At 45.0% G+C, this 23545-nt stretch overlaps 1 protein-coding gene across 1 annotated transcript; it reads left to right on the top strand.

The window, feature by feature from the left end:
• The first annotated feature begins 648 nt into the window (after nucleotides 1–648).
• LOC139804331 (uncharacterized) lies at nucleotides 649–19933 on the top strand. Its single transcript, XM_071761481.1, has 20 exons — nucleotides 649–783; nucleotides 1317–1610; nucleotides 2077–2206; nucleotides 2341–2434; nucleotides 3239–3389; nucleotides 3775–3937; nucleotides 4451–4576; nucleotides 6648–6710; nucleotides 10008–10130; nucleotides 10454–10609; nucleotides 11254–11307; nucleotides 11565–11782; nucleotides 13149–13225; nucleotides 13399–13509; nucleotides 14061–14147; nucleotides 16567–16674; nucleotides 16877–16998; nucleotides 17192–17314; nucleotides 18636–18678; nucleotides 18848–19933. Exons 2-20 carry the CDS (start codon nucleotides 1505–1507, stop codon nucleotides 18923–18925), a joined length of 2133 nt encoding a protein of 710 aa, XP_071617582.1. The 5' UTR covers nucleotides 649–783; nucleotides 1317–1504; the 3' UTR covers nucleotides 18926–19933.
• The last annotated feature ends 3612 nt before the right edge of the window (nucleotides 19934–23545 follow it).

Raw genomic sequence — 23545 nt, 5'->3', positions numbered from 1 at the left:
CTCAGTGCCCTCATCAAGGATGGCGGACACTGCACTGCACCCCGCAGCCCTCAGGTCCCCTCAGTGCCCTCATCAAGGATGGCGGACACTGCACTGCACCCCGCAGCCCTCAGGTCCCCTCAGTGCCCTCATCAAGGATGGCGGACACTGCACTGCACCCCGCAGCCCTCAGGTCCCCCCGGTGCCCTCACTAAACATGGCGGACCCCGCACTGCACCCCTCAGGTCTCCCCCATGCCCTCACTAAACATGGCGGACCCCGCACTGCACCCCTCAGGTCTCCACCAGTGCCCTCACTAAACATGGCGGCCACCGCACTGCACTCCTCAGGTCCCCCCAATGCCCTCACGAGAGATGGCGGCTCCTGCGCTGCACCCCTCAGGTCCCCTCAATGCCCTCACTAAAGATGGTGGCTCCTGCATTGCACCCCTCAGGTCCCCCCCATGCCCTCACTAAACATGGCGGCCACCGCGCTGTACTCCGCAGCCCTCAGGTCCCCCCCAAGGTCCCCTCAGTGCCCATATCAAAGATGGCGGCCCCTGCACTGCAATCCTCGGGTCTCCCGCCCTTTGCCCTCACTAAAGATGGCGGCCGCAGCGCTGCGGTACCAAGGGGCGGTGAGGGCGGAAGTTGCGCGGGTGGCGTCACCGCCCTGGCCGCCGTTTCCGGGGTCGCCGCCTCGGAAGCTCTCGGTGCGTTCAAAGAGTGGCGGGGAGGAGAGGCCCGGAGGGAGCGGCCCCGGGGCCCGGCGGGGGTTGGGAAGGGGGCAAATGGGGAACCGAGGGTGAGTTCTGGGCAGGAGGTGGGTGGGGGGGGCGGAGGGGGAAACCGTGCGTGAGTTTTGGGCGGGTTTTGGGCAGGAGGTGGGGGGCGGATCGTGAGAAGAGGCTTGAGGGGGGGGGAGAGGGGGGGAGGAGTAAGGCCTGGGGGGCTGAGGGGGGAAATGTGGGGGGGGAGTGAGGGGATTGGGGGGGTTTGGAGGGGGTTGGGGGGGGTTGGAGGGGTCCAAGTGGTGGTGGGAAATTTGGGGAGGGAAAGGGGGGGGGGAGGTGGCTGAGGATGGGGAGGGAAGGTTGTGGGGGGGGGTTGTGGGGAGGGGAAGGGGGGCTGGAGGTGTTTTTTTGGGGCTGGGGGGGGTCTGTGCTGGGTGTTCCTGGAGCCTCGGGCACCCAGGAGGCAGTTGAAGGTCGTTGGAGCTGCTGGTAGCAGGATTCTGGTTAGGGGCTGGGCCCACCAAAGGGATGGCTGCTCTCGTCCTTTTTTCCTTTTTTTGTTTGTTTGTTTTCTTCTCCCTACTCCCACCTACTTTTTCTTTAGGATTCTCTCAGTCGTGGATGGAAACTGCTGTGGTTTTTGAGCTGCTGACTGCCCCTAGCAGAACTTCCTCACTCTAAATGAAGAGATCAGGCCTTGGGGAAGTCATTTCCTTCCCTTCTTGAGGAAAGGAACTGCCTTTGTGTCCTGTTGGCTGACAGAGAGCTCCCTTCCTTTGGAATTCAGTAACCATGGGGCCACCAGAAAGAGAAGAGAAAGAGCAGAGCATAATCCTGATCAGTGATGATGAATCTGAGAGCACTCTGGGGAATTCAGTTTTGGTGGTGGACCCACTGGGTAAGGACTCTGCTCCTGCTGCCAAGGGGAGCTCTTTACAGAAACTTTTGAGGTGAAATGTGCAGCTGAAGTGCTTGAAGGGTTTGTTTCTGCTGCCAGGAAAAAAAAAAAAAAGTGCTTCAAAAAATAAATAAGACCAGGAGGAGCTGCCATTAATTCCTAACTTTGGGGATTTCTTTGATGGTGCTAAATACCCTAAGGAATACTCCTATTAGCTTGAAAATATTACAAACTTAGCTAAGACTGGGCCTTCCCTGTGTTGTTTGGACCCTTCTTTGCTTGCATTACCTCTGTTTTGATAACAATATTTGGAAGTTTTTATCTCCTGGGTGACTGCACCATTCTTACTGACACCAAACGAGAGGAAATCTGTGTCTGTTTAAAAAAAAAAAATGTCAACAGCTGGTGGAATGCTGAGGAAGTTGCCTTTATTTGTGATTTAGACCCCATTCTCCCTTTTCTGCAGACAAAACAACCCTGGAAGAGGAGAAAGCTGAAGAAGTTGTGGATGAGGAATGCGAGCTGGTGGTTACTTTCTGTAAACAAGCAAAAGTGATGCCTCATGCCAGATACGACTGCACCACCCACCCCTTTGAGTAGGTCTGGGGGGTGGGGAGGTTTCATTTTTGCACGTTTAGCCCTTTTTTTCAAGCCCCCTTTTCCCCAGCTGAAGGGAGGAGCACCCAGCACCGTGCAGAAATAAACATCCTTCTGTTTTCCCACTCCCCAGGAGAAGGGAATGTGACACATGCTCCCCCCTGGGGACAAACGCGGATATTTGTAACCAGTGCTACTGCTACATCTGTGACAAACTGGCCTCTGAGGTAAGCACAGCTCCAGAGCTGCACAGCTTGGATTAAAACTCAAGTAATTTTAAAAAAAAACTCTGCTCTTCATGAAAAAAAAAAAATGAGACACGCAGCTCGATCACACCCTGGTGCTTCATTTTTTTTCTGTCTGCCTGCTCCCCAATCCTAAAATGCAATCCCTGTCCTATTCCTAGTAGTCCCACCACTTGTTGGAGCAGACACTCCCTGGGTTTAAGGATCCACACCTGGATCCACACCTGGATCCACACCTGGATCCACACCTGGATCCACACCTGGATCTCCTCTTGGCTTTCAGCTCCCAGAGTGTTTCAGGGATTCAGGTGACTCAGACAAAAGTCAAACTTTTAGACTCTCCTGACCCAAAAGTGAGGGAGTTGGGGGGAATTGGGTGCATGGGGCTGGTTTTTTTGGGGGGTTTTATTAACATTCAGTCACTTCTGAGCTGTGAGCAAAGTTGGGGTGGAGGTGCCAAGGGTCTAGTTTTGTTTGAGAGTGAGGAGGGGGCCAGCCCGGGTGCCTCTGTGAGGTGTTCAGCAAGGATGGTGAATTATTATCACCTTTTTTTTAATTTTTTTTGTTTAATTTACTGAGCTCCTGCCATCTTGGCCTCTTGCCCTGTCTGTCAAAAAACTTCCCTGTAGCTTTGCAAAGGTGTTTAAAGGATGAGAGGAGTTTTAGCCCTTCCCTCACAGGCCAGGAATTAACTTTTCAGTCACTCAACCGGACTAAAAAATTTTTAAAAATTAAAAAAAAAATAAATCAAAAGCTTTCCCCTGTTTTCTACATTTTCTGAAATAGTGCCAGAACTGGACAACCCCATCCCTCTGCCACTGCAATGCACACAATAAAAGCAAATTCTGGAAGGACCAGAGGGACTTTGCCTTGGCTGGGGTCCTTGTCATCTTCAATTTTGAGCTCACAGACATCGACTCAGAGCTTCGGCGTGGGGGTGAGTGGGCTCCTGGGACCCCCCTGGCTTGGTGGGTGGTTGCTCTGCTCCACAGCTCCTTGCAAAAAAGTCCTGGTTTGGGCCAGGATAAAGGTAATTTTCTGCCTTGGATTTTTGGAGGCTTTTTAAGTCTCTCTTTTTTTGGGCCATATGTAGACCAGACAGAGGTCTGCGGGTCCAGTTTGTGCTTTCCTGCTCTCCTCCCTCTGAAGGAAGCAACAAAATTGGTGAGAAGATGAGGTGTGAGTAACTTGCTAAACATTTTACATTTACACCTGTGATTTGTCTTCCTGTTTCTTGTTGTTTGGAAACATTTTTGCACTATTTTTGCCAAAGAGTGCAAAAAACCCGACATTTTTGTTTCACCTCTGTCTGCTTTTTTTAGGAAGCCTCCTAATAGAATTTATCCAGGAGCTCTCTGTGGAATATAATAAATATCTGCTTGGAGAAAGGGTTCCTCCCACACTGCACCAATGCTTTTGCCTCCCCAAGTTGCCTCCTGGGCAATGCAATATCTGCAGGTCACGGAACGTGGAGGTGGTTTACAAGTAAGTGACAGCAGCTGCTGGGAGAACCCCCTCTCAGTGGAGGTTTCCTTTCCCTTTGGGCACTGAGAGGCACAACTCTGGCCCCTGATGCAGCAGAAACAGAGCTGAGAGAACCAGCTTGGCCAGTGAGCAATCCAGTGGCACTTGGTTGGGGTTTAAACACCCCCTTGCAAACATCTTTATTTAAATAATCTTAAATACAGTATTAAATCTCTCGTGCTGTGCTAAGAAAGGTGATAAGAGCCCTCATTATAACTTGGGAAGGCACGAAAGGAAAGGCTGTGCTTTTACTAATTTGTGTTTTTAGGATGCTGTGTGCCTTGAGATTTGGGTTTTTTCACTTGATATGTGCCTATAAAATATTTTAAGTAACAGTTGTGCAAATATCCTTGTGGCTACCTCATGCTTTTCAAGGCTCTCAATTTGCTCTCAAACTGCAGAATGGTCACATTTGCCATTTGTTTCCAAGTCATTGCAGACATTTTCTCTTAACAGACTGCTTGACTTTCTCAGGTACTCTGGAGTTTTTGCTCTGGTATCAAGATTTTTAAATCAAGCAGAAACAGAGAGACCTAAAGCTGCTGCTGTCATGTTTCTGGGAGCAGCTAAGGAGATAGCTCTTCACAAAGACCCTGCTCTGTGAGTACCCTGTTCCATACCTCTTGTTTCCTTGGTTTGCTCCTCAAAGGGAGGAGGCTAAATGGGAAAATGATTGAGGGTAGGGACAGCACAAAAATCACAGCCCTGGCTGCAGCACAGCAGGAAGAAAATAAATGAACCAGAGGGAGAAATGAGATGGGTTATGGGGGTGGATCTGAGGGAGAAGAGAAGGTTAAAGGTTGGATGTGAGGGGAAGAAGTGAAGTGGGATTGAGTGATGAGGAGGGGAGGTCCCCAGCAAGAGGAAGGAATTTGAGATGGAAACTGAGAGGAGGGAGAGTGAAAGGACTTCACCAAGGACTTCAGCAAGGCCTTTGGCACCGTCTCCCAAAGGATTCTCCTGAAAAAGCTGTCAGGCCACAGCTTGGACAGGGGCATCTGTGCTGGGTTAGGAACTGGCTGGAGGGCCGGGCCCAGAGAGTGGTGCTGAACGGGGCTGCATCAAAATGGCGGCCGTGGTGTCCCCCAGGGATCAGTGTTGGGCCCAGTGCTGTTTAATATCTTTAGTGAGGATTTAGATGAGGGGATTGAGTCCATCATCAGCAAATCTGCAGATGACACTAAGCTGGGGGCAGTGTGGATCAGCTGGAAGTCAGGAGGGCTCTGCAGAGGGACCTGGACAGACTGGAGAGTTGGGCTGATCCCAAGGGGATGAGGTTCAACATTCCAAGTGCCGGGTCCTGCACTTTGGCCACAACAACCCCATGGGGAGCTCCAGGCTGGGCACAGAGTGGCTGAGAGCAGCCAGACAGAGAGGGAGCTGGGAGTCTGGATTGCCAGGAAGCTGAAGAGGAGGCAGCAGTGTGCCCAGGTGGCCAAGAAGGCCAATGGCATCCTGGGCTGGCTCAGGAACAGCGTGGCCAGCAGGTCCAGGGAAGGGATTCTGCCCCTGTGCTCAGCCCTGGGGAGGCCACAGCTTGAGTCCTGTGTCCAGTTCTGGGCCCCTCAGCTCAGGAAGGAGATTGAGGTGCTGGAGCAGGTCCAGAGAAGAGCAAGGAGGCTGGGAAGGGATCCAGCACAAGTCCTGTGAGGAAGGGCTGAGGGAGCTGGGGGTGTTGAGGCTGGAAAAGAGGAGGCTCAGGGGAGACCTCATCACTCTCTCCAACTCCCTGAAAGGAGGTTGGAGCCAGGGGGGGGTTGGGCTCTTTTCCCAGGCAACTCTCAGCAAGACAAGAGGGCACAAGAGGTCTCAAGTTGTGCCAGGGGAGGTTTAGGTTGGACATGAGAAAGAATTTCTTTCTGGAGAGGGTGCTCAGGCATTGGAATGGGCTGCCCAGGGAAGGGGTGGATTCTCCATCCCTGGAGATATTTCCAAAGAGCCTGGATGTGGCACTCAGTGCCATGGGCTGGGAACCACGGGGGGAGTGGAGCAAGGGTTGGACTTGATGAGCTCTGAGGTCCCTTCCAACCCAGCCCATTCTAGGATTCTATGAAAGGCATAAGATGATGGCAGGGGGGGTTAATTCCCCAGGAGAAAGGAGGGAGGGAGGAAGGGAACTTTTCTGGGAGGATTGTTTGAAGAAATCTCTGCCTCAGAACTGGCAAGAAGGGAGGGTGTGATGTTCCTTGGGTTGTAGATGGAACTACAGCCTGGGAGCTGCTCTCTCAGGTGGGAGAACTGCATGATAAATAAATAAAAACTGAAATACTTCAGTCTCTGCTACTTGTGCTGTTTATTTCCTTGTTTATATCCTGCCTGTTCCATGCTTGATGACTCTCTAGTTGGAGCAAGGACCCAAGATGTGCTTTGGAAAACCTCAATATTTTGGGGCTGAAATTCAGGGTGTTTTATAAAGGAGAGGTACAGGTGGTCTGGCTTGGCTTGACAGCCAGAGTCAGAAGCTCCTCTGCAGTTCTTTCAGGGGAACTCTCAAGGCTTGCAAGGAATGGGCTGGACACATTCTTGGGGCAGATCTCTCTTTATTCCCTTTATTGGGTCCCCCAGCATTCCCTGAAGTTTAATGGGATGTGGTTTGGGCACAGGGAAAAGGCAGGAAAACCAACCAAACACTAACTAGGGTGGTTTTTTGGGTTTTTTTCTCCTCTCTTAGAAGCTGGCAGAACCTTGGTCATACTGATTCCTTAAAGATTGCTGTCCCCTGCCTGCTGCAGAGGTAAGATCTGGCTTTTTCCAGGATGTGGGATGGGTGCTGGCTGCAAAACTTTCTGCTGGCATTTAAAATGCATTTCAAATGACATCAGCTCCAAGGTGTAAAATAACAATAAAAAAGAAAAAAGTGAACGTTTTAAGCTCTTCAAATCCCAAAATAAAGTTGACCCAGTTGTTAATCTGATGTTTCTGTAGCATCAGGAACTCCTCATCCGGGAGGACAATCCCAGAGTCCTGGCTCAGGCATTGTTTGAGCAGAGCAGGAACAACCAGTGTAGGCTGGAGGTGAAGAGGGACAGGCAGGAGAACACCCAAACACCACCACCCAGAGCTCAGCTCTGCACTTGCACCCTACAAATCAAGATGCCCATGAGCCAGCAATGTGCCCTTGTGGCCAAGAAGGCCAATGGCATCCTGGGGTGCATTAGAAAGGGGGTGGTTAGTAGGTCAAGAGAGGTTCTCCTCCCCCTCTATTCTGCATTGGTGAGGCCACACCTGGAGTATTGTGTCCAGTTCTGGGCCCCTCAGTTCAAGAAGGACAGGGAAGTGCTTGAAAGAGTCCAGTGCAGAGCTACTGAGATGATTAAGGGAGTGGAACATCTCCCTTATGAGGAAAGGCTGAGGGAGCTGGGTCTCTTTAGTTTGGAGAAAAGGAGACTGAGGGGTGACCTCATCAATGTTTTCAAACATGTAAGGGGTGAGTGTCAGGGAGATGGAGTTAGGCTTTTCTCAGTGGTGACCAGTGATAGGACAAGGGGTAATGGGTGTAAATTGGAGCATAGGAGGTTCAAGTTGAATATCAGAAAAAATTTTTTTACTGTAAGGGTGACAGAGCCCTGGAACAGGCTGCCCAGGGGGGTTGTGGAGTCTCCTTCACTGGAGACATTCAAAACCCACCTGGACACGTTCCTAGGGGATGTACTCTAGGGGGCCCTGCTCTGGCAGGGGGGGTTGGACTAGATGATCTTTCCAGGTCCCTTCCAACCCCTAAGATTCTATGATTCTATGATTTTCAGGAGCTGTGCTGAATGTTTGTCCCTTTCTGTGAAGGACAAAGGGGACACCTGCCACAAAAATGCTCAGACCTTTTTTTTTTTTTTTTTTTTTTTTATTGCCTGCAAGGAGAAGAACTCAAAGCCAGGAAGATGGATTGGGTTTGGACTGGGCTAGGGGTGTTCTGAAGCAGACCAGAAGGTGGTGTCAGGCAGCTGCTTGTGGTTGTTGAGGTCAAAAATGCCTGAAGATGAGAACAGCAGCCTGGGGGTGCTCTGCAGGGATGGGGTGGCCAGGGCTGTAACAGAGAAAATTCCCCCAGAGGCTGCTGAATGAGGACATGGAGCTCACTTGGCTTAATTCAGTTCTCATTTTAGCTTTGCATTTCACCTTTAACCTGACCTTCACTTGCCACAGAAGGTTAATGAATTAAGAATTAACTTTTTTCCTTCAGGAGCACTTCAAAACAATTATATATTCTCACCTCTCATTTGGAACTCCTGACAGGTATAACCTAAATCCTTTACCAGTTTTCATTTTAAATTAATATTCTGGAATTTTTAAAATTCCTTTCTTTAAAAGAACAGGAAAAAGATGATTTTTTTTTTTTTCCACCTCCTTCCCCCTCTTTTCAAAGAGTAAATTCCTCACTTGTGTCAGATGTTATCTCCAGTTTTCTGTTAAAAAACCAATTTTTTCCTTAGCTTTGCCAGGAGCTCAGGTTGATCACATCCCTTATCAGGCTCATTGTAAGTTTCTGCAGCATTTTTCCCATCTGCTCACTGGGGGTCTTTGTTTTAAGACTTAAAACCACAGAACCTTGGTGTCACTGATATTTAAAAAGAATAACAAAAGGGCAATGCTGTTATTCTCTACAAATACTGAAGCACAAACTTAAATAGAGATTATAACTGCCTATCTCATAGTTAACAAAAAAAAAAAACCCAAACAACTCCAAGCTTCTGTAGAATATTTTCCCATAGGATTAAAAAAAAACCTTCAACAACTTAATATTGATTCATCTAATTTGAAAATATTTTGGGTTTTCTTTTCTTTTTTTAAAATGTAGGAATAATTTCCCATAGGAATAAAAAAAACCTGCAACAACTTAATATTGATTCATCTGATTTGAAAATATTTTGGGTTTTCTTTTCTTTTTTTAAAATGTAGGAATATTTTCCTATAGTATTAAAAAAAACCTTCAACAACTTAACATTGATTCATCTAATTTGAAAATATTTTGATTTTTCTTTTCTTTTCTTAAAATGTAGAAATATTTTCCTATAGGAATAAAAAAAAACCTGCAACAACTTAATATTGATTCATCTGATTTGAAAATATTTTGGGTTTTCTTTCCTTTTTTTAAAATGTAGGAATATTTTCCCATAGGATTAAAAAAAACCTGCAACAACTTAATACTGATTTATCTGATTTGAAAATTTTTTGGGTTTTCTTTTCTTTTTTTTAAAATGTAGGATTTTTTAAAATATAGGAATATTTTCCCATAGGAATAAAAAAAACCTGCAACAACTTAATATTGATTCATCTGATTTGAAAATATTTTGGTTTTTCTTTCCTTTTTTTAAAATGTAGTAATATTTTCCTATAGGATTAAAGAAAACCTGCAACAACTTAATATTGAGTCATCTAATTTGAAAATATTTTGTTTTTTCTTTTTTTAAAATGTAGGAATATTTTCCCATAGGAATAAAGAAAACCTTAAACAACTTAATATTGATTCATCTAATTTGAAAATATTTTGGTTTTTCTTTCCTTTTTTTAAAATGTAGAAATATTTTCCTATAGGATTAAAAAAAAACCTGCAGCAACTTAATATTGATTCAACTGATTTGAAAATATTTTGAGTTTTCTTTTTTTAAAATGTAGGAATATTTTCCCATAGGAATAAAAAAAAACTTCAAGAACTTAATATTGATTCATCTGATTTGAAAATTTTTGGGGTTTTCTTTTCTTTTTTTAAAATGTAGGATTTTTTAAAATGTAGGAATATTTTCCTATAGGATTAAAAAAAAACCTGCAACAACTTAATATTGATTCAACTGATTTGGAAATATTTTGGTTTTTCTTTTCTTTTTTTAAAATGTAGGAATATTTTCCTATAGGATTAAAGAAAACCTTCAAGAGCTTAATATTGATTCATCTAATTTGAAAATATTTTGATTTTTCTTTTCTTTTTTTAAAATGTAGAAATATTTTCCCATAGGAATAAAAAAAAACCTTCAACAACATTGATTCATCTAATTTGAAAATATTTTGTTTTTTCTTTCCTTTTTTTTTTAAAATGTAGGATTACAACACATCTTCAGAGGATGCTGGTGTTGTGTGACTTCCCAAAAAGTCTCTATGACAAGTTTGTGAGTTTTTTTCAGTCCATCTCCCTTCCATGTCACTGTTTTGGCTTCTCAAATAGGTATGTTCTGTGGGTTTTATTTACAGAAATTTACATTTTTTTTTTTTTTTATAGAGTTGCCTGGTTTGAAAACAGATACATAGGTTGGTTCTTTCACTGCTAATGAGCATTTCTGAGGAAAATTTCAGTGTTTGTCCTGTTCCTTACAGGAAAAGTTGCTGCTTGATTATGGCTAAATTGTCCACATAGCTTTTTTCTTTTTTTCCCTACCCCAGAAACGAGCTGCAAATCTTAATATTTTATTGGTAAATCTTAAGGGTGTCATAAATATGTGGTGTGCAAACAAGATGTGGTTAAAAATGACTTTATTATTGTGCTTCCAGCTTGAATGTTGTGCCCTGGGACCATGGATTGCTGACCACAGTTTTAAAAGGTCAGAACATCACTGGTCAAAGAACACAGAAAGGAAGAAAAATATTTCTGTGGGAAACACTCCCTGTTATAGAGGCTCGAGTGGAGAAGTTGGAAGACAACCTGAAGTGAGATGGGTTTGGGTTTCATTTGGGTTTTTCCTTTGCTGAACTCAAGCTTTACATTTCCTGTGGTGCCAGTTGCCATGCAGGGAATTCCTGCCCTCTGCAGGAGTTTTGTCCTATGGGGAAATGGACAAAACAAAGGCAGAGTTTGAACCTGGTTTGAACCTCCCATTATTTATCAACAAGGCCAGCAGCTTTTTGAAGTTTTTTTCAAAAGAGAAGCAAGCACTCTGAGCACTTCAGGAGCAGAAAAGAATGTGGCAGAGGATCATTTCTTTGTTTCCATGAACCCAGTGGGTTTTAGATGTTGATGTTAAAAATAAATTCTGTTCACCAAGGGCTGACTTGCTGGAAGAGAGAGGAAAAAAAGTGCATTCTGGTCTCAGGGTCTTCAGAAGTCTTTATTCAGAAGAATATAGACCATGTAAAGAGTTAAATAAATCCTGTTTTATATTTCCAGAGTGCAGGAAACTTATTTCCAGCTGTCTCTTTCTGCCAGTTAGTTGTATTTCTATCCTATTGTGCAATGTGTGGAAAGATCTCTTGTTTTACTTCATTCATTACAGTAAATATTTGATCACCCTTTATGTATTGTTGCATTTCCTTCCTACTCACTCTATTTTTTTTTTTTGTTTTCCTCTCCTCAGCTATAAAGAAGTTGTTCGTTACCTGAGAGCTGTCAAGTGCAATGATACCAAAGGGTAAATATTTTGGGGGTTTTTTGTTGTTTTTTTTTTTAGTTCAGATTGTTTCTTTGCCTTAAGATTGTGTCCCAGGCTGTTTCTTCAAACAATAAAGTGACAGAAGAAGAAGCAGGAGGGTTTTGGCAGCTGTTTGCCAAACATTCTTCCTCACTGCATGGAACTTCTTACCTGTCAAGCATAATCAGCTCTAGCCATCCCTCTTTGAAAACAGTTATGGTTATATACAAATATTCCTATTTTTTTCCTCCTTCCAGGCTGAGAAACCTTCGAGATAAAATCCCTTTCTACTTGTGTAAAACTGGAGACTTCATGGATGCAACACACTCACTGCTGTTTCCCATCAGCAGCCTGGCCTGCTGCACAGCCTGCAGGATCACACCCCTCCAGTTTGAGATCTACCTGAAGATGTTCAGAACAGGCAGTGTCCCCTCTGGAAAGAATATGCTGGATCCTGGACCTTGGGTCACAGTTGGCAAGTGTCACTTCTTGTTTATGTCTGTTGAGAACTGGATTTGGCTACAACTTTTTACCTTTTCATTCAACCCAGCAACATTTTGAGGGACCCTGAAGTCAACTTTAAAGAGTCCAGGCTGGAATGTGGCACCTGATGCTAGGCAGGAAGAATATCTTTATATCTGAGTGTGAATTTGTTTAGTACACTTATCATAGAATCATAGAATCCTAGAATCCTAGGGGTTGGAAGGGACCTGGAAAGATCATCTAGTCCAACCCCCCCTGCCAGAGCAGGGCCCCCTAGAGTACATCACCTAGGAACGTGTCCAGGTGGGTTTTGAATGTCTCCAGTGAAGGAGACTCCACAACCCCCCTGGGCAGCCTGTTCCAGGGCTCTGTCACCCTTAAAGTAAAAAAATTCTTTCTGATATTCAACTTGAACCTCCTATGCTCCAATTTACACCCATTACCCCTTGTCCTATCACTGGTCACCACTGAGAAAAGCCTAACTCCATCTCCCTGACACTCACCCCTTACATATTTGAAAACATTGATGAGGTCACCCCTCAGTCTCCTTTTCTCCAAACTAAAGAGACCCAGCTCCCTCAGCCTTTCCTCATAAGGGAGATGTTCCACTCCCTTAATCATCTCAGTAGCTCTGTGCTGGACTCTTTCAAGCACTTCCCTGTCCTTCTTGAACTGAGGGGCCCAGAACTGGACACAATACTCCAGGTGTGGCCTCACCAATGCAGAATAGAGGGGGAGGAGATGTCAGTTTTGTCAGCTGAGGAGCTGTTTTGCTGAAAGCAACCTCTGACAAGGAGACACAAAGCTCTCTTGTTACCTCCTGGCATTAGGAAGAGCAGTGTGTAACTTGGCATTCTGGTGTGGCTCAGCTTTGACCTTGAATAAAACCTTCCTGCTAGAAAGGGTTTCACAATCTGTGTCAGTAATTCACAATCGTGCTGTCAGTAATTCCACCACTGAGAACTGTGATCTTTGTCCTGCTCTGTGCTGCTTCTCAAGGTGTATTCTGAAATAAAAGATTTGGTTTGGAGATGTTCACCAGCTAGGGGAATTCTTAGATGCTGACTGTGCATGGCTCTGCTCTGTCCTGTGAGGTCCCTGAAGAAGATTTTGTTCTGTGACAGCTTTCTCTAAATTTTATCGAGTACTTTTCATCTTTCCACAGTGGTGTTTTACAGTTGATGATGTTTTCCTATTCAGAATCCACAGAATATTGTTACAATCGTTGTAATCACTCCTTTGTTTTTGTTATTTTTCTGTAGAAACACATCTGTAACTTAGTTACAATCCTGTTTGTGTTCACGCTCAAGGTATTCAGGGAATGGAAGATAAATTTGGGATTTTTTTTCTTCTTCCAGGGTCTCCTTTGAAAGACAGCATCCTAATTAAGCAGGCACTCAGACTCCTTTACAGCAACATCTCCCTCTACAGGAATGTGAGTCTGCACTGAAACTGTGGCTCATCCAGTCATTTCTGCAAATTCCCTGTTTTGCCCAATTATTTCTCTAAATTACTTCTCCAATCTACTATCAGAACCCTTCTTCTGTGAACAGTTTACCCCTCTGAAAAGATTTTGCTTTGTAAAACAAATATTCTGTTGCATTTCAGCCTAAATGCTGGAGTTCCCTCATCATGATCTTGGGCAGCAGCAATTTTTTGGAAAGAAGTGGGCACCTACACCCCCTGTCCCTGAAGGAGCCACCTCTTGACTTCCAAAAGGTAACTGGAACCATGAAATGGGGGAATCTGTTGTCTTGGTTTTATGCAAGACTTGATTTGGTGTGGTGGGGGCATTGGCTCCATCTTCTAAACACTGAGGGTAACTTTAGGGTGCCTCATCAATTATTCCTGTGGTTTGTGTCAAACTTTGTTCAAAACTTGTGTCAACTTGTGTCAAAAGTTGTTGTTCAAAAGTGTTAAATGCAGCAGTGAACAGATCCACACTGCTTGCAGCTCAGTGCCTAGGAATGGTTCAGAGAGCAAAATGGATAGGAAAGCAGATTAAAAAAAATATTTTCAGATAGTCCTAAGATACCTATCTGGGTATTTTCCTCAGAAGAAGAGAAGCAGCTCTGCTAAGCACAGCAGGTTGGAATGAAGGGGTTGTGTGATTGGTGAGTGTTTTAGAACCTTCACTTTCCTTGAAGATGATGTGGTTAAAGAAATAAAAGAACATTAAAGAACACATTAAACTCTCTTGGGCATGGGCAGAGGTTTGCAGAGTGTCTGAGCATCTCTGCCCTTCACTTGTGACTCTGTTTCTGTCACAGGGGGTGCTGGCAGTCAGTGGTGGCCTTTTGGAGGACCTGAAGGCAAAAGTCAATGTGTCTTTACCATCTGCTATTTTCACTCCTCATGTAAGTGTGTGCACAGCAGTAAGGAAATTCCCCCTGTTTCTTGATTCCCCCTGTTTCTTGATTCCCCCTGTTTCTTGATTCCCCCTGTTTCTTGATTCCCCCTGTTTCTTGATTCCCCTGTTTCTTGATTCCCCTTGTTTCTTGTTTCCCCTTTTTCTTGTTTCCCCCTTTTTCTTGTTTCCCCCTTTTTCTTGTTTCCCCCTTTTTCTTGTTTCCCCCTGTTTCTTGTTTCCCCCTTTTTCTTGTTTCCCCCTTTTTCTTGTTTCCCCCCTTTTTCTTGTTTCCCCCCGTTTCTTGTTTCCCCCCGTTTCTTGTTTCCCCCCGTTTCTTGTTTCCCCCTTTTTCTTGTTTCCCCCTTTTTCTTGTTTCCCCCTTTTTCTTGTTTCCCCCTTTTTCTTGTTTCCCCCTTTTTCTTGTTTCCCCCTTTTTCTTGTTTCCCCCTTTTTCTTGTTTCCCCCTGTTTCTTGTTTCCCCCTGTTTCTTGTTTCCCCCCGTTTCTTGTTTCCCCCCGTTTCTTGTTTCCCCCCGTTTCTTGTTTCCCCCCGTTTCTTGTTTCCCCCTTTTTCTTGTTTCCCCCTGTTTCTTGTTTCCCCCTGTTTCTTGTTTCCCCCTGTTTCTTGTTTCCCCCTGTTTCTTGTTTCCCCCTGTTTCTTGTTTCCCCCTGTTTCTTGTTTCCCCCTGTTTCTGGTTTCCCCCTGTTTCTGGTTTCCCCCTGTTTCTGGTTTCCCCCTGTTTCTGGTTTCCCCCTGTTTCTGGTTTCCCCCTTTTTCTTGGTTTCCCCTTTTTCTTGGTTTCCCCCTGTTTCTGGTTTCCCCCTTTTTCTTGTTTCCCCCTTTTTCTTGTTTCCCCCTTTTTCTTGTTTCCCCCTTTTTCTTGTTTCCCCTGTTTCTTGTTTCCCCTGTTTCTTGTTTCCCCTGTTTCTTGTTTCCCCTGTTTCTTGTTTCCCCCTGTTCCTTGTTTCCCCCTGTTCCTTGTTTCCCCCTGTTCCTTGTTTCCCCCTGTTCCTTGTTTCCCCCTGTTCCTTGTTTCCCCCTGTTCCTTGTTTCCCCCTGTTCCTTGTTTCCCCCTGTTCCTTGTTTCCCCCTGTTCCTTGTTTCCCCCTGTTCCTTGTTTCCCCCTGTTCCTTGTTTCCCCCTGTTCCTTGTTTCCCCCTGTTCCTTGTTTCCCCCTGTTCCTTGTTTCCCCCTGTTCCTTGTTTCCCCCTGTTCCTTGTTTCCCCCTGTTCCTTGTTTCCCCCTGTTCCTTGTTTCCCCCTGTTCCTTGTTTCCCCCTGTTCCTTGTTTCCCCCTGTTCCTTGTTTCCCCCTGTTCCTTGTTTCCCCTTTTTCTTGGTTTCCCAGTTTCCTTGTGTTCCCAGTTTCCTTGTGTTCCCAGTTTCCTTGTGTTCCCAGTTTCCTTGTGTTCCCAGTTTCCTTGTGTTCCCAGTTTCCTTGTGTTCCCAGTTTCCTTGTGTTCCCAGTTTCCTTGTGTTCCCAGTTTCCTTGTGCTTGAAGGTACAGCAGTGTTGAAGAGTTTGGTTATTATGAAACTTGTAAGAGAGGGGCCTTGAAGGTTTTTTTTTTTTATTGGGGGGGAGCAGCATAAGACTTCTTGTCCCTGTCTAAGGGCCTCAGAGCAGATCTGAGGGCAAGAAAAGTGCCCTGATCTGTTCTGGTTTGACACTGCCTTGAAGCTGGGACACATCTCACTTCATCACATGAAATTTATGCTTTTGTCAGGTGAGGGGGTTGGTGATGATTCTGCCTTCACTGGTTGTGGTGTTTGATTCCAACCCTTTGAGCTGGAGTAGCCTGCAATTTCTGAGCTTCTTAAAATGATGGTTTCCAAAAGTAGTGGAACACATTTAAAGATGGCTTGAAATGCATTCTAAATACAATCAACACACCTAAAGAGCTTGTCACACTCTTTTTTTACTCCTTTTGAGGATGTTGCATTTAGCCTCCTTTCCAAATAGGTGACTCCTGGGCCAGATTTTTTTTTTTTTTCTTTAATTCTGCTTCTGTGCTGGTGCCAGACTTGGTGTTTCTGTGAGGACTTTGAAAGCAGCAGGTGAAATGTTCCATACAAACACAAATTATCTGCTCATGTCTGACTTCCAGCCTCTCAGACTGCAGTGGGAATAACTAATAATAATAAATGAATAATAATAATAATAGATAATAAATAATAGTAATAATATAATGATCTTTAAGAATAAAATTTAATAATAGAATATTATAATAATAATATAATGTAATAATATTTAATGATGAAATTTAATAATAATAAAATGTGATGATGATGATGATAATAATAATAATAATAATAATAATAATAATAATAATAATAATAATAATGATAATAAGTGCTGATTTGACTGGATAAAAGTAATGGGAAAATGGGTTTTTAATCCCTCCCTTCTTCTCTGTTTCTTCCTGCAGTTTCACCATGAGGCTTGCCTGATTCTTGCAGTGCAAGCAATACACCAGATGCTTTTTTGTGATCTTCCATACTTGAATTCCTTTTTGGAGATAGCCCTGGCTTTTGGGGTGAGTCCTAGGGACTGAGTTCTGTTCTAAGAGATTAAAGCAAACTCTGTTTAAAATCTGTGCAACGCCAGCATGGAGATTTTAGGCATATTTAACTTGGGTTTGTTCCTCTTTACCTTTGCTGACCTTTAATTTATTCTGGTTTCTTAAGAAATTATTGGCAATTAGGTTAAGTCACTGGTCTTATTTTGGCTCTTCCTAGAATAACTTCTGGGCTCTGAGGCTGTTACTGGAGCACCTTTCCTATGAAGAACATGTTCTCCAGGGCACTGTCAACCTGCTTTTGAGAGACCTGAATCGTCAGAAAGCAACAATGTTAAAACTGTGAGTAAACACTGGTTTTCCTGAAATCTGTCCGATTAGGAGCAGGAAGAGCAGGCCCCCAGCAGTAACGTTTAGCAGAGAAACAACCCTTAGCTCTTGGAAACCAGTCAAGAGTGCAAATAAGATGCTGGGAATCAGGAGGAAAGTTGTCTCTGAACAGCTGTGTTCTGTCTCCTGGTTTTATTTGGCTTAGGTGGCAAAACCTTGGTCCCCAGTACGTGGGTGAGTTCCTTTGCCTGTTCCTGACTTGCAGACACAAGAGGATGCAGTCCATTGGCCTCTTTGCTCTGAATATTATTACAGAGAACCTGCATGTGTAAGTGTGAATCTTCACCCTACCAAACAGAAAAGCAACACTGATGGGAGTTTTAGCTGAATTAACTGTCTTAACTCCCAGATCATTCTTGGTTTTATTTCTTGCCTTTTATTAGCAGTGGTAAAGACACTGAACACAATGTTTTGGGTAGATTTAAGGTTTGTTCTGTGTTATCTGTGGCAGCCAAATGGCCTTCTCACTGCCCAGTGTTATGAAAACATGTGAGCTGCTCTGCACAGCCCTGCCCTGTCAGCAAGGTGACACGTGGTGCAGTCCTGTCCTCTTGCTTCTGTGTCATTGCCACCAACCCCAAGCAAAGAATTGAATTACAACAAAGGAGTCCCTGCACTCTAGGGAGGCACAAAACTGCATGAAGTGTTATTTAGAGAAAAGAGTGGAAAGAAGCTCAGAAGGTGCCTTATTGTGTAGGTACAGGAGTACCTGTGCTGATGTTTCTTTTAAACATGGGGGTGAGGGAGCAGATCCACACCAAAAAACTACAGATTCAGGAACATGTGGGCACTGTCATGCAAGCTGAGGGCAGCACTAGGTTGCTGCTTGTCATTCTTGCCTTCTTTTTAAAAAGGAGATGGAGCACTTGAAGCCCAAAGCTTCAGTGGGGGAGGAGGAGATTTCTAAAAACAGTCTTGAGGTCTTTCTTTGGGTGCCAAGTGACAACACTGATGTGTCACTCCTGAAACCAGGAGCTGTTTGCAAGTATAATCCTTGCTCTCCTGTGTTAGGAAAAAATTATAGGATTTAGAGTGATAGATGTAGGTCTATTGACATAATTGTTTTCTAATTAATTTGACTCTGTGGCTGAATGGCAGAAGGCACAGTAATTGGTTGCTCTGGCACTTGTAATTCACACCTAGCAGGTGGCAGCAGAGTAATGCAGAGAATTCACCTCTTGCTGACTCTCTTAAGTGGAAATCATGGGAATGTGAGTTGACCTTTTGAAACATTTCAGTTTCTTCCCTCCAACCTTTGCTGTGTGTAGCTGAGAAATGAAAAATCCCTCATTACACTCAGCTGGGTGTGAGCTAAGCTGCATTGAACAAATCTGCAGTTCAGTGATTATCTTTCTTTGGTCTGGGAGGCTTCATAGCAGAGACCCAGGAGAATCTGATGAAATCTTGTGTCTTATGGTTTATCTTTAATTATTTCACTTTACCACCAATGCTGCAGTCATCTCTCTTTGGAAGTTCAAGTGAATTGTTGGTTTAGCCTCCTGAATAATGCAAAACAGGGAGTGGCTGAGGCCAGGGACAGGTCTGTCCTTGTCAGAAAAGGGGAGTAAGAATCTGTGTCTGTTTTTCAGGTGTCCATGGGCAAAGCATCTTTGCAACTTCTTCCACAACGCAGTGAGTATCTCTGTTGTAGAATTTAACAGCAAAGCAGTGACAACAATATTGCTTATTCATTAGGTGTTTAAATGCATCATCTGATAAATCATGTATCAAACATATGTCAGTGCTATTTATTATTATAAATACTGAAGTATCCTAACTAGTTTTTTCTTTCTCTGCCCAGGGTTTAAGGCACCTGCCCCTTGGCCCTGCAGCTCACACCGAAGTCTCCAAGTTCATAAACATTTTTGAAAAACTCTAATCCAGTAGAACCTCCAGGAATATCTTCCAGTTTGTCTGAAATCTGAGAAATCTCTTCGTGGAGTCCCCTGTGTTCTGCTTTGGTTGTCATCTTCAAAACCATTCAGCCAAGAACTGACTTCAGAAAGATCCAAAAAAAAAACCCCAAAACTGAGCCCCTGTGTTAAGACAGTGAACGGCGGCTGCGTTTCAGCAGACGTTTTGGAAATCTCCTTTCAGGTCCATGTTCTAAGCAGTGGTTGGAAGCAAGAGCAGGTTTAGGATTGTTTTTTGGTTTTTTAAAAGCCAATCTGTAGAGAGATCACAGAAGGAATGGGGAGAGAGGAACCCAAGCAAAGGAGGAAGGCCCACGAGTCTGTACCTGTGGGCGAGGTGGCTCCAGCAGAGCAACTACAGGGAGAGCAAAAAGTTTTTTAAAAAAAATAAAAAAGGAAAACTGCCTCTCTGCAGGTGTAGCAGAGGGTGTCACAGTGCTGTTTGCACACCCTCTTTTTTACTGTGAAATTCATTTAATTATGAAATTAAACCACTCTTGAGGCTGAAAGATATTAACTGCAGCTTTTTTACTGCCTTCAAGAAAGCAGATTCAGGGAGGCCTAAGGCAGTGAAGAGCTTGGTTTGGGTGTAAATAAAAAGACTCATTTTCAGGGTTTTCCAGCTGAGGGGCTTTGGTTTTTATGTCCTGGGATAGGTGACAGACTGGTGCTGACAGCTCTCTGGGTTTCTCAAATCCTTATTTTACTGGTAAGCTTATGAGTTGACTTTTAAATAGAGAAATCTTTCTAGCCTGGTTTCTACCCTGCCCTTGCTCTACCTGTCTGTGTGGGTTTGGCAGTCAGGTTAAAAAAAACCTTAGTACATGATGACCTGTATTTTGCACATTTAATGCTTTCAGTGGCTTTTCCAGCTTTTCTTATCCCAAATAAGCTATGCTGCTGTTCAGGTTTGTTACAGAAGTGTACATGTATCTAAATCCACACAACCTTCCAGTAAAACTCTGTAGAAATTCTGCCATTATGTGGTCAGTTCTGACTGGGGGGGGTTTGTTATTTCTTGAAACTGTTGTTATACCTGTATCTTGTGCTCTCCAAGTTCAGCCAGGACAGGCAGAAGGCAGTGAAGCCCCTGGATACTCAGATCAGGTTCTGCTCAGATCAGGGCTGGCCAAACCAGGTCCTTTTCTGGTCCATATTCCCCAAGAAGCACTTTGCTCTTTCATCCCAGTTTCCAGGAGAAGTGTTTCTTCCACGTTCCTGATAATATCATCTTTCTTACCTCATCTACCTGAGGAGTAGAAGGTCCTTGTTGCTCTTCTGGCTGAGGGGGAGAAAAAAATATGGAGAGGGAGGCTGCAAACACTCAGCTGCATCTGCAGCTTTCCCTCCTTGTCCTGCCCTGTGGCCTGGGGTGCTCTCCAGGTGCTCCCCCAGCAATTCAGAGTTTGGGCTAAGAGCTCCTCAGCTCTCAAATTTTATTAATCAGTGCCCCTGGACTAAACCCAGGGTGTGATGAGGGTGTAAAGAGGCAACAGCAAAGCCAAGGAAGTCCTGATGTGAGTCTGAGCTGGGTGGTGGCTTCAGTGTCACCCTGTTTGGTGCCCTGGGCAGAGGAGGGTGAGGACAGGTGATTTCTTAGCCCTTCAAGCCTGGATTTACCAACACAAGGAAAGGCTGGGAACTGCTTATTTACTGTAAGTAAACAGCATTATCTATTCATTATTCATCTTCTGCTGATTGTCCTGAGTTACAGCAGCCCTTACAGTGAGGGTTATGCTATAGATCAGGACATAATCTTTTATCTGTGAGGAAAAAACAGGTTTTTTCTGAAGATCTCCACTTGACTTGGGCCATGGGTTGGTTGTCAGGTAGTCATGACAATCAGCCAGGGTGGAAAACACCTCCCTGCTGCCCTGAGCTTGTGCCTGGTGGAAGCCCAAAGGAAGGCTGAGCCCCTCTGCTTTGCTCCAGGTATAATTGAGATGAAAGGAGCTCATTAAAAATTGAAATGAAGTAGTTTGGAGAGGAAAATGGGCACCTGGAGCTCTCATCCAAATATTGGATTGTAGCAAGCAGAACTCTGCTGTTGCAGCAAGTGTTTGTACAGCTGGGGCTGCCAAAGGGTAAACAGAACATTTGCAAGTAGGAGGCTGTATTGACCAAAAAAAAAAAAAAAAAAAAAAATTAAAATAGTAAAATTGTCTTCTGATGTTAAATCCTGGAACAGGAATCCCAGCATCCAGCCATGATCTCCCTGTGTGGTGCCAGTGCTGAGGGACAGGATTGCTGAGCTGGATTACTGGTAAAGTGATGGTTTCCAGGCCCCAGGGGTGATGTTGAAGGCAACTCAACAAACCCCTCAGTCTAGGGCTGCCAGGGAACCCCTGGGGCTCTTCCAGCTCTGCTCCACCTGGGAATGAAGCTCTCCTGGACACCCAGGCTGTGGGGGGAAGGATGGGAAGTGGGCAAAGGGGGAATTTTACAACGGGAAGGGGAGGGGGTGCTGCACAGGGCCCCCCCCCCCTGCATGATGCTCCCAAAGTGGGTGCTGAGGGGGAGAGGGATGAAGCTGCTTCTACCAAGGACATTAATTAATTTGCTAAATGAGTTGAGTCTCTAAAATCCCATCCCAGAGAGAGCCAGAATGAGCAGCCAGCAGGGAGGGCAGATCTCTGCTTCCCAGGGGTGGCCTTGGGGGGGGATCTGGTGTTGTCCCTCCCCCCCAGATCCCATCCCTGGCTCCTGGGATGTGTTTGGCACACAGAATGTCTCTTTCCCTGCCTGGGAAGCTGCTCTCAGACCTTCTGCCCCTAAAGAACACAGGGCCAGCAATAAAACCTGGGCTGCAAGTCATGGCCCAGCCACCCCGGGACACGGAGAGCCAAAAATACTCAGTTTTAATAACTGGCCTAAGTGAAGTTAAAAAAAAAAAAAAAAAAAAGGGAAAAAAAACCCCAGCTCGTTGCTGGCTGCCAGATTAACAGATGGCTACAGTCATTAATATTGCAAAACTTCAGGAGTTCATAATTCTTTAATCTACAAAGCTGGGGGGGGGGGGGGATGCACACAGCTAATGCGGGGCTGGCAATCTGCTGCCCTGGGGGGGCTGCCCCTGCCACCGGGTCCCCCCCAAACCCCCTGGGGCTCAGGCAGATGTGACCTTGGCCCAGAGAAGGCTCCCAGGAGCACCTAATGCTGGGCAGGGGCTACCCACGGGTGGGCTTGAGCTTCGTGGACCCCCTGGGGCTTAGGGCTGGTGCTGCTGGTGGCTCCGAAAGGCTCCGCCGGCCCTGCCCTCCTCCTCCTCCTCCTGTGGCACAAAATCCCCAGCAATCCAATAACCCATCTCCTGTGTCATTTTTATCGTTAAACCCCAGCCTTTCCCGGAATTGTTTGGAGGCAGCAGAGGGAGATCACAGTTGAGGTCAGCAATGGGATAATCTGTGGGGTTGGGTACCACTGACCCCCTGCTCCCTCCCTCTTGAAGAGATGCTGGGGAGGGGGGGGGGGGGGATGGATGGAGGAGCTCCCAGAGGAGCCCTGTGCCCAGCATTCCTGGTGTAATTCCGTGTCAATAAATAAAGAAATACATTTTATAATTTCTTTCGGGTGGAAAAAAAAAAAAAAAAAAGCAAACAGAAACCAAACCCAGAGCCCTCGTGGTGCAGCGGGCTCAGGGCTTGGCCCCAGGCAGCTCCATCGATCCCTGGCCAAGCCCCAGGCTCCAGCAGCCTCTCCCGGAGCAGGAGGAAGGGGGGGTGGCTCCGGGAGGCTCTTATTGCCATCGATCGGCCCAGGCAGGCTGAAGGCTGAGGGGTTCGGGGGGGGGGAAAGAGCCTGGAGCAGCCCCAGCCCCCTGCTCAGCACCATCCTGCCCGCAGCACACGGGATGCTGTGAGCCCTGCACCCTCTGGGGGTCACCAGGTGCTGGAAAGGCTCCTGCCCACTGGCAGAGATATTCTGTCCAAAAAAAAATTTGTATTTTTGTGTGTATTTAGGTGCTATAAGTATTTATCTGTATTTAGATACTAAAGGTGGGTATGTGCATTATATTTCTTCATGCTATATACACCTAATATAATATAGATCCTAAGTTTATATGATTAAATTTTAAATTTTAAAATATAAAATAAAGCTAAAATAAATAAAATTAAACACACACATACATATGGCATTCAGCCATCAATTCCCCAGCCAGCCAGACCCTATATATCTGAATATATAGGGGTGTGACTGTGGACAGGCCAAGGGGCAAAAGGGCACAACTGGGGAGAATTTAATTGAACACACAAGGAAAATTTTTCACTGTAAGGAGAGTCAGGCACTGGAATGGTCTCCCAAGGGAAGGGGTGGATTCCCCCACTTTGGAAAGTTTGAAGTCTCAGCTGGATGGGGTGCTGGGACATCTCCCATAAACAATAATATGGGAAAGGTTGGACCTGATGATACTTAAGTCCCTTCTAACCTGACATCCTATGATATATAAAAATATAAATGTATTTTATATATATATATTAATATATTTATATTTATATGTATTTTTAAAGATTTATACACACACATATATATATAAAATAGGTGTGGGGTGTGTGCATATATTCTTTTTTGGTGTTTGTGTGTGTCAC

The sequence above is a fragment of the Heliangelus exortis genome, chromosome 17 (assembly GCF_036169615.1).
Source record: "Heliangelus exortis chromosome 17, bHelExo1.hap1, whole genome shotgun sequence".
Taxonomy (NCBI): domain Eukaryota; kingdom Metazoa; phylum Chordata; class Aves; order Apodiformes; family Trochilidae; genus Heliangelus; species Heliangelus exortis.
The sequence above is the reverse complement of the archived record's forward strand: the minus strand, read 5'-3'. Positions and strand labels throughout refer to the sequence as shown.

Excerpts from the sequence above, each read along its gene's own strand:
- LOC139804331 (XM_071761481.1), top strand. The coding sequence starts at position 1,505 with ATGGGGCCACCAGAAAGAGAAGAGAAAGAGCAGAGCATAATCCTGATC. Across the intron at positions 11,308-11,564 it reads AAGTGCAATGATACCAAAGG|GCTGAGAAACCTTCGAGATA; the intron begins GTAAATATTTTG and ends TCCTCCTTCCAG. Across the intron at positions 18,679-18,847 it reads GCAACTTCTTCCACAACGCA|GGTTTAAGGCACCTGCCCCT; the intron begins GTGAGTATCTCT and ends TTCTCTGCCCAG.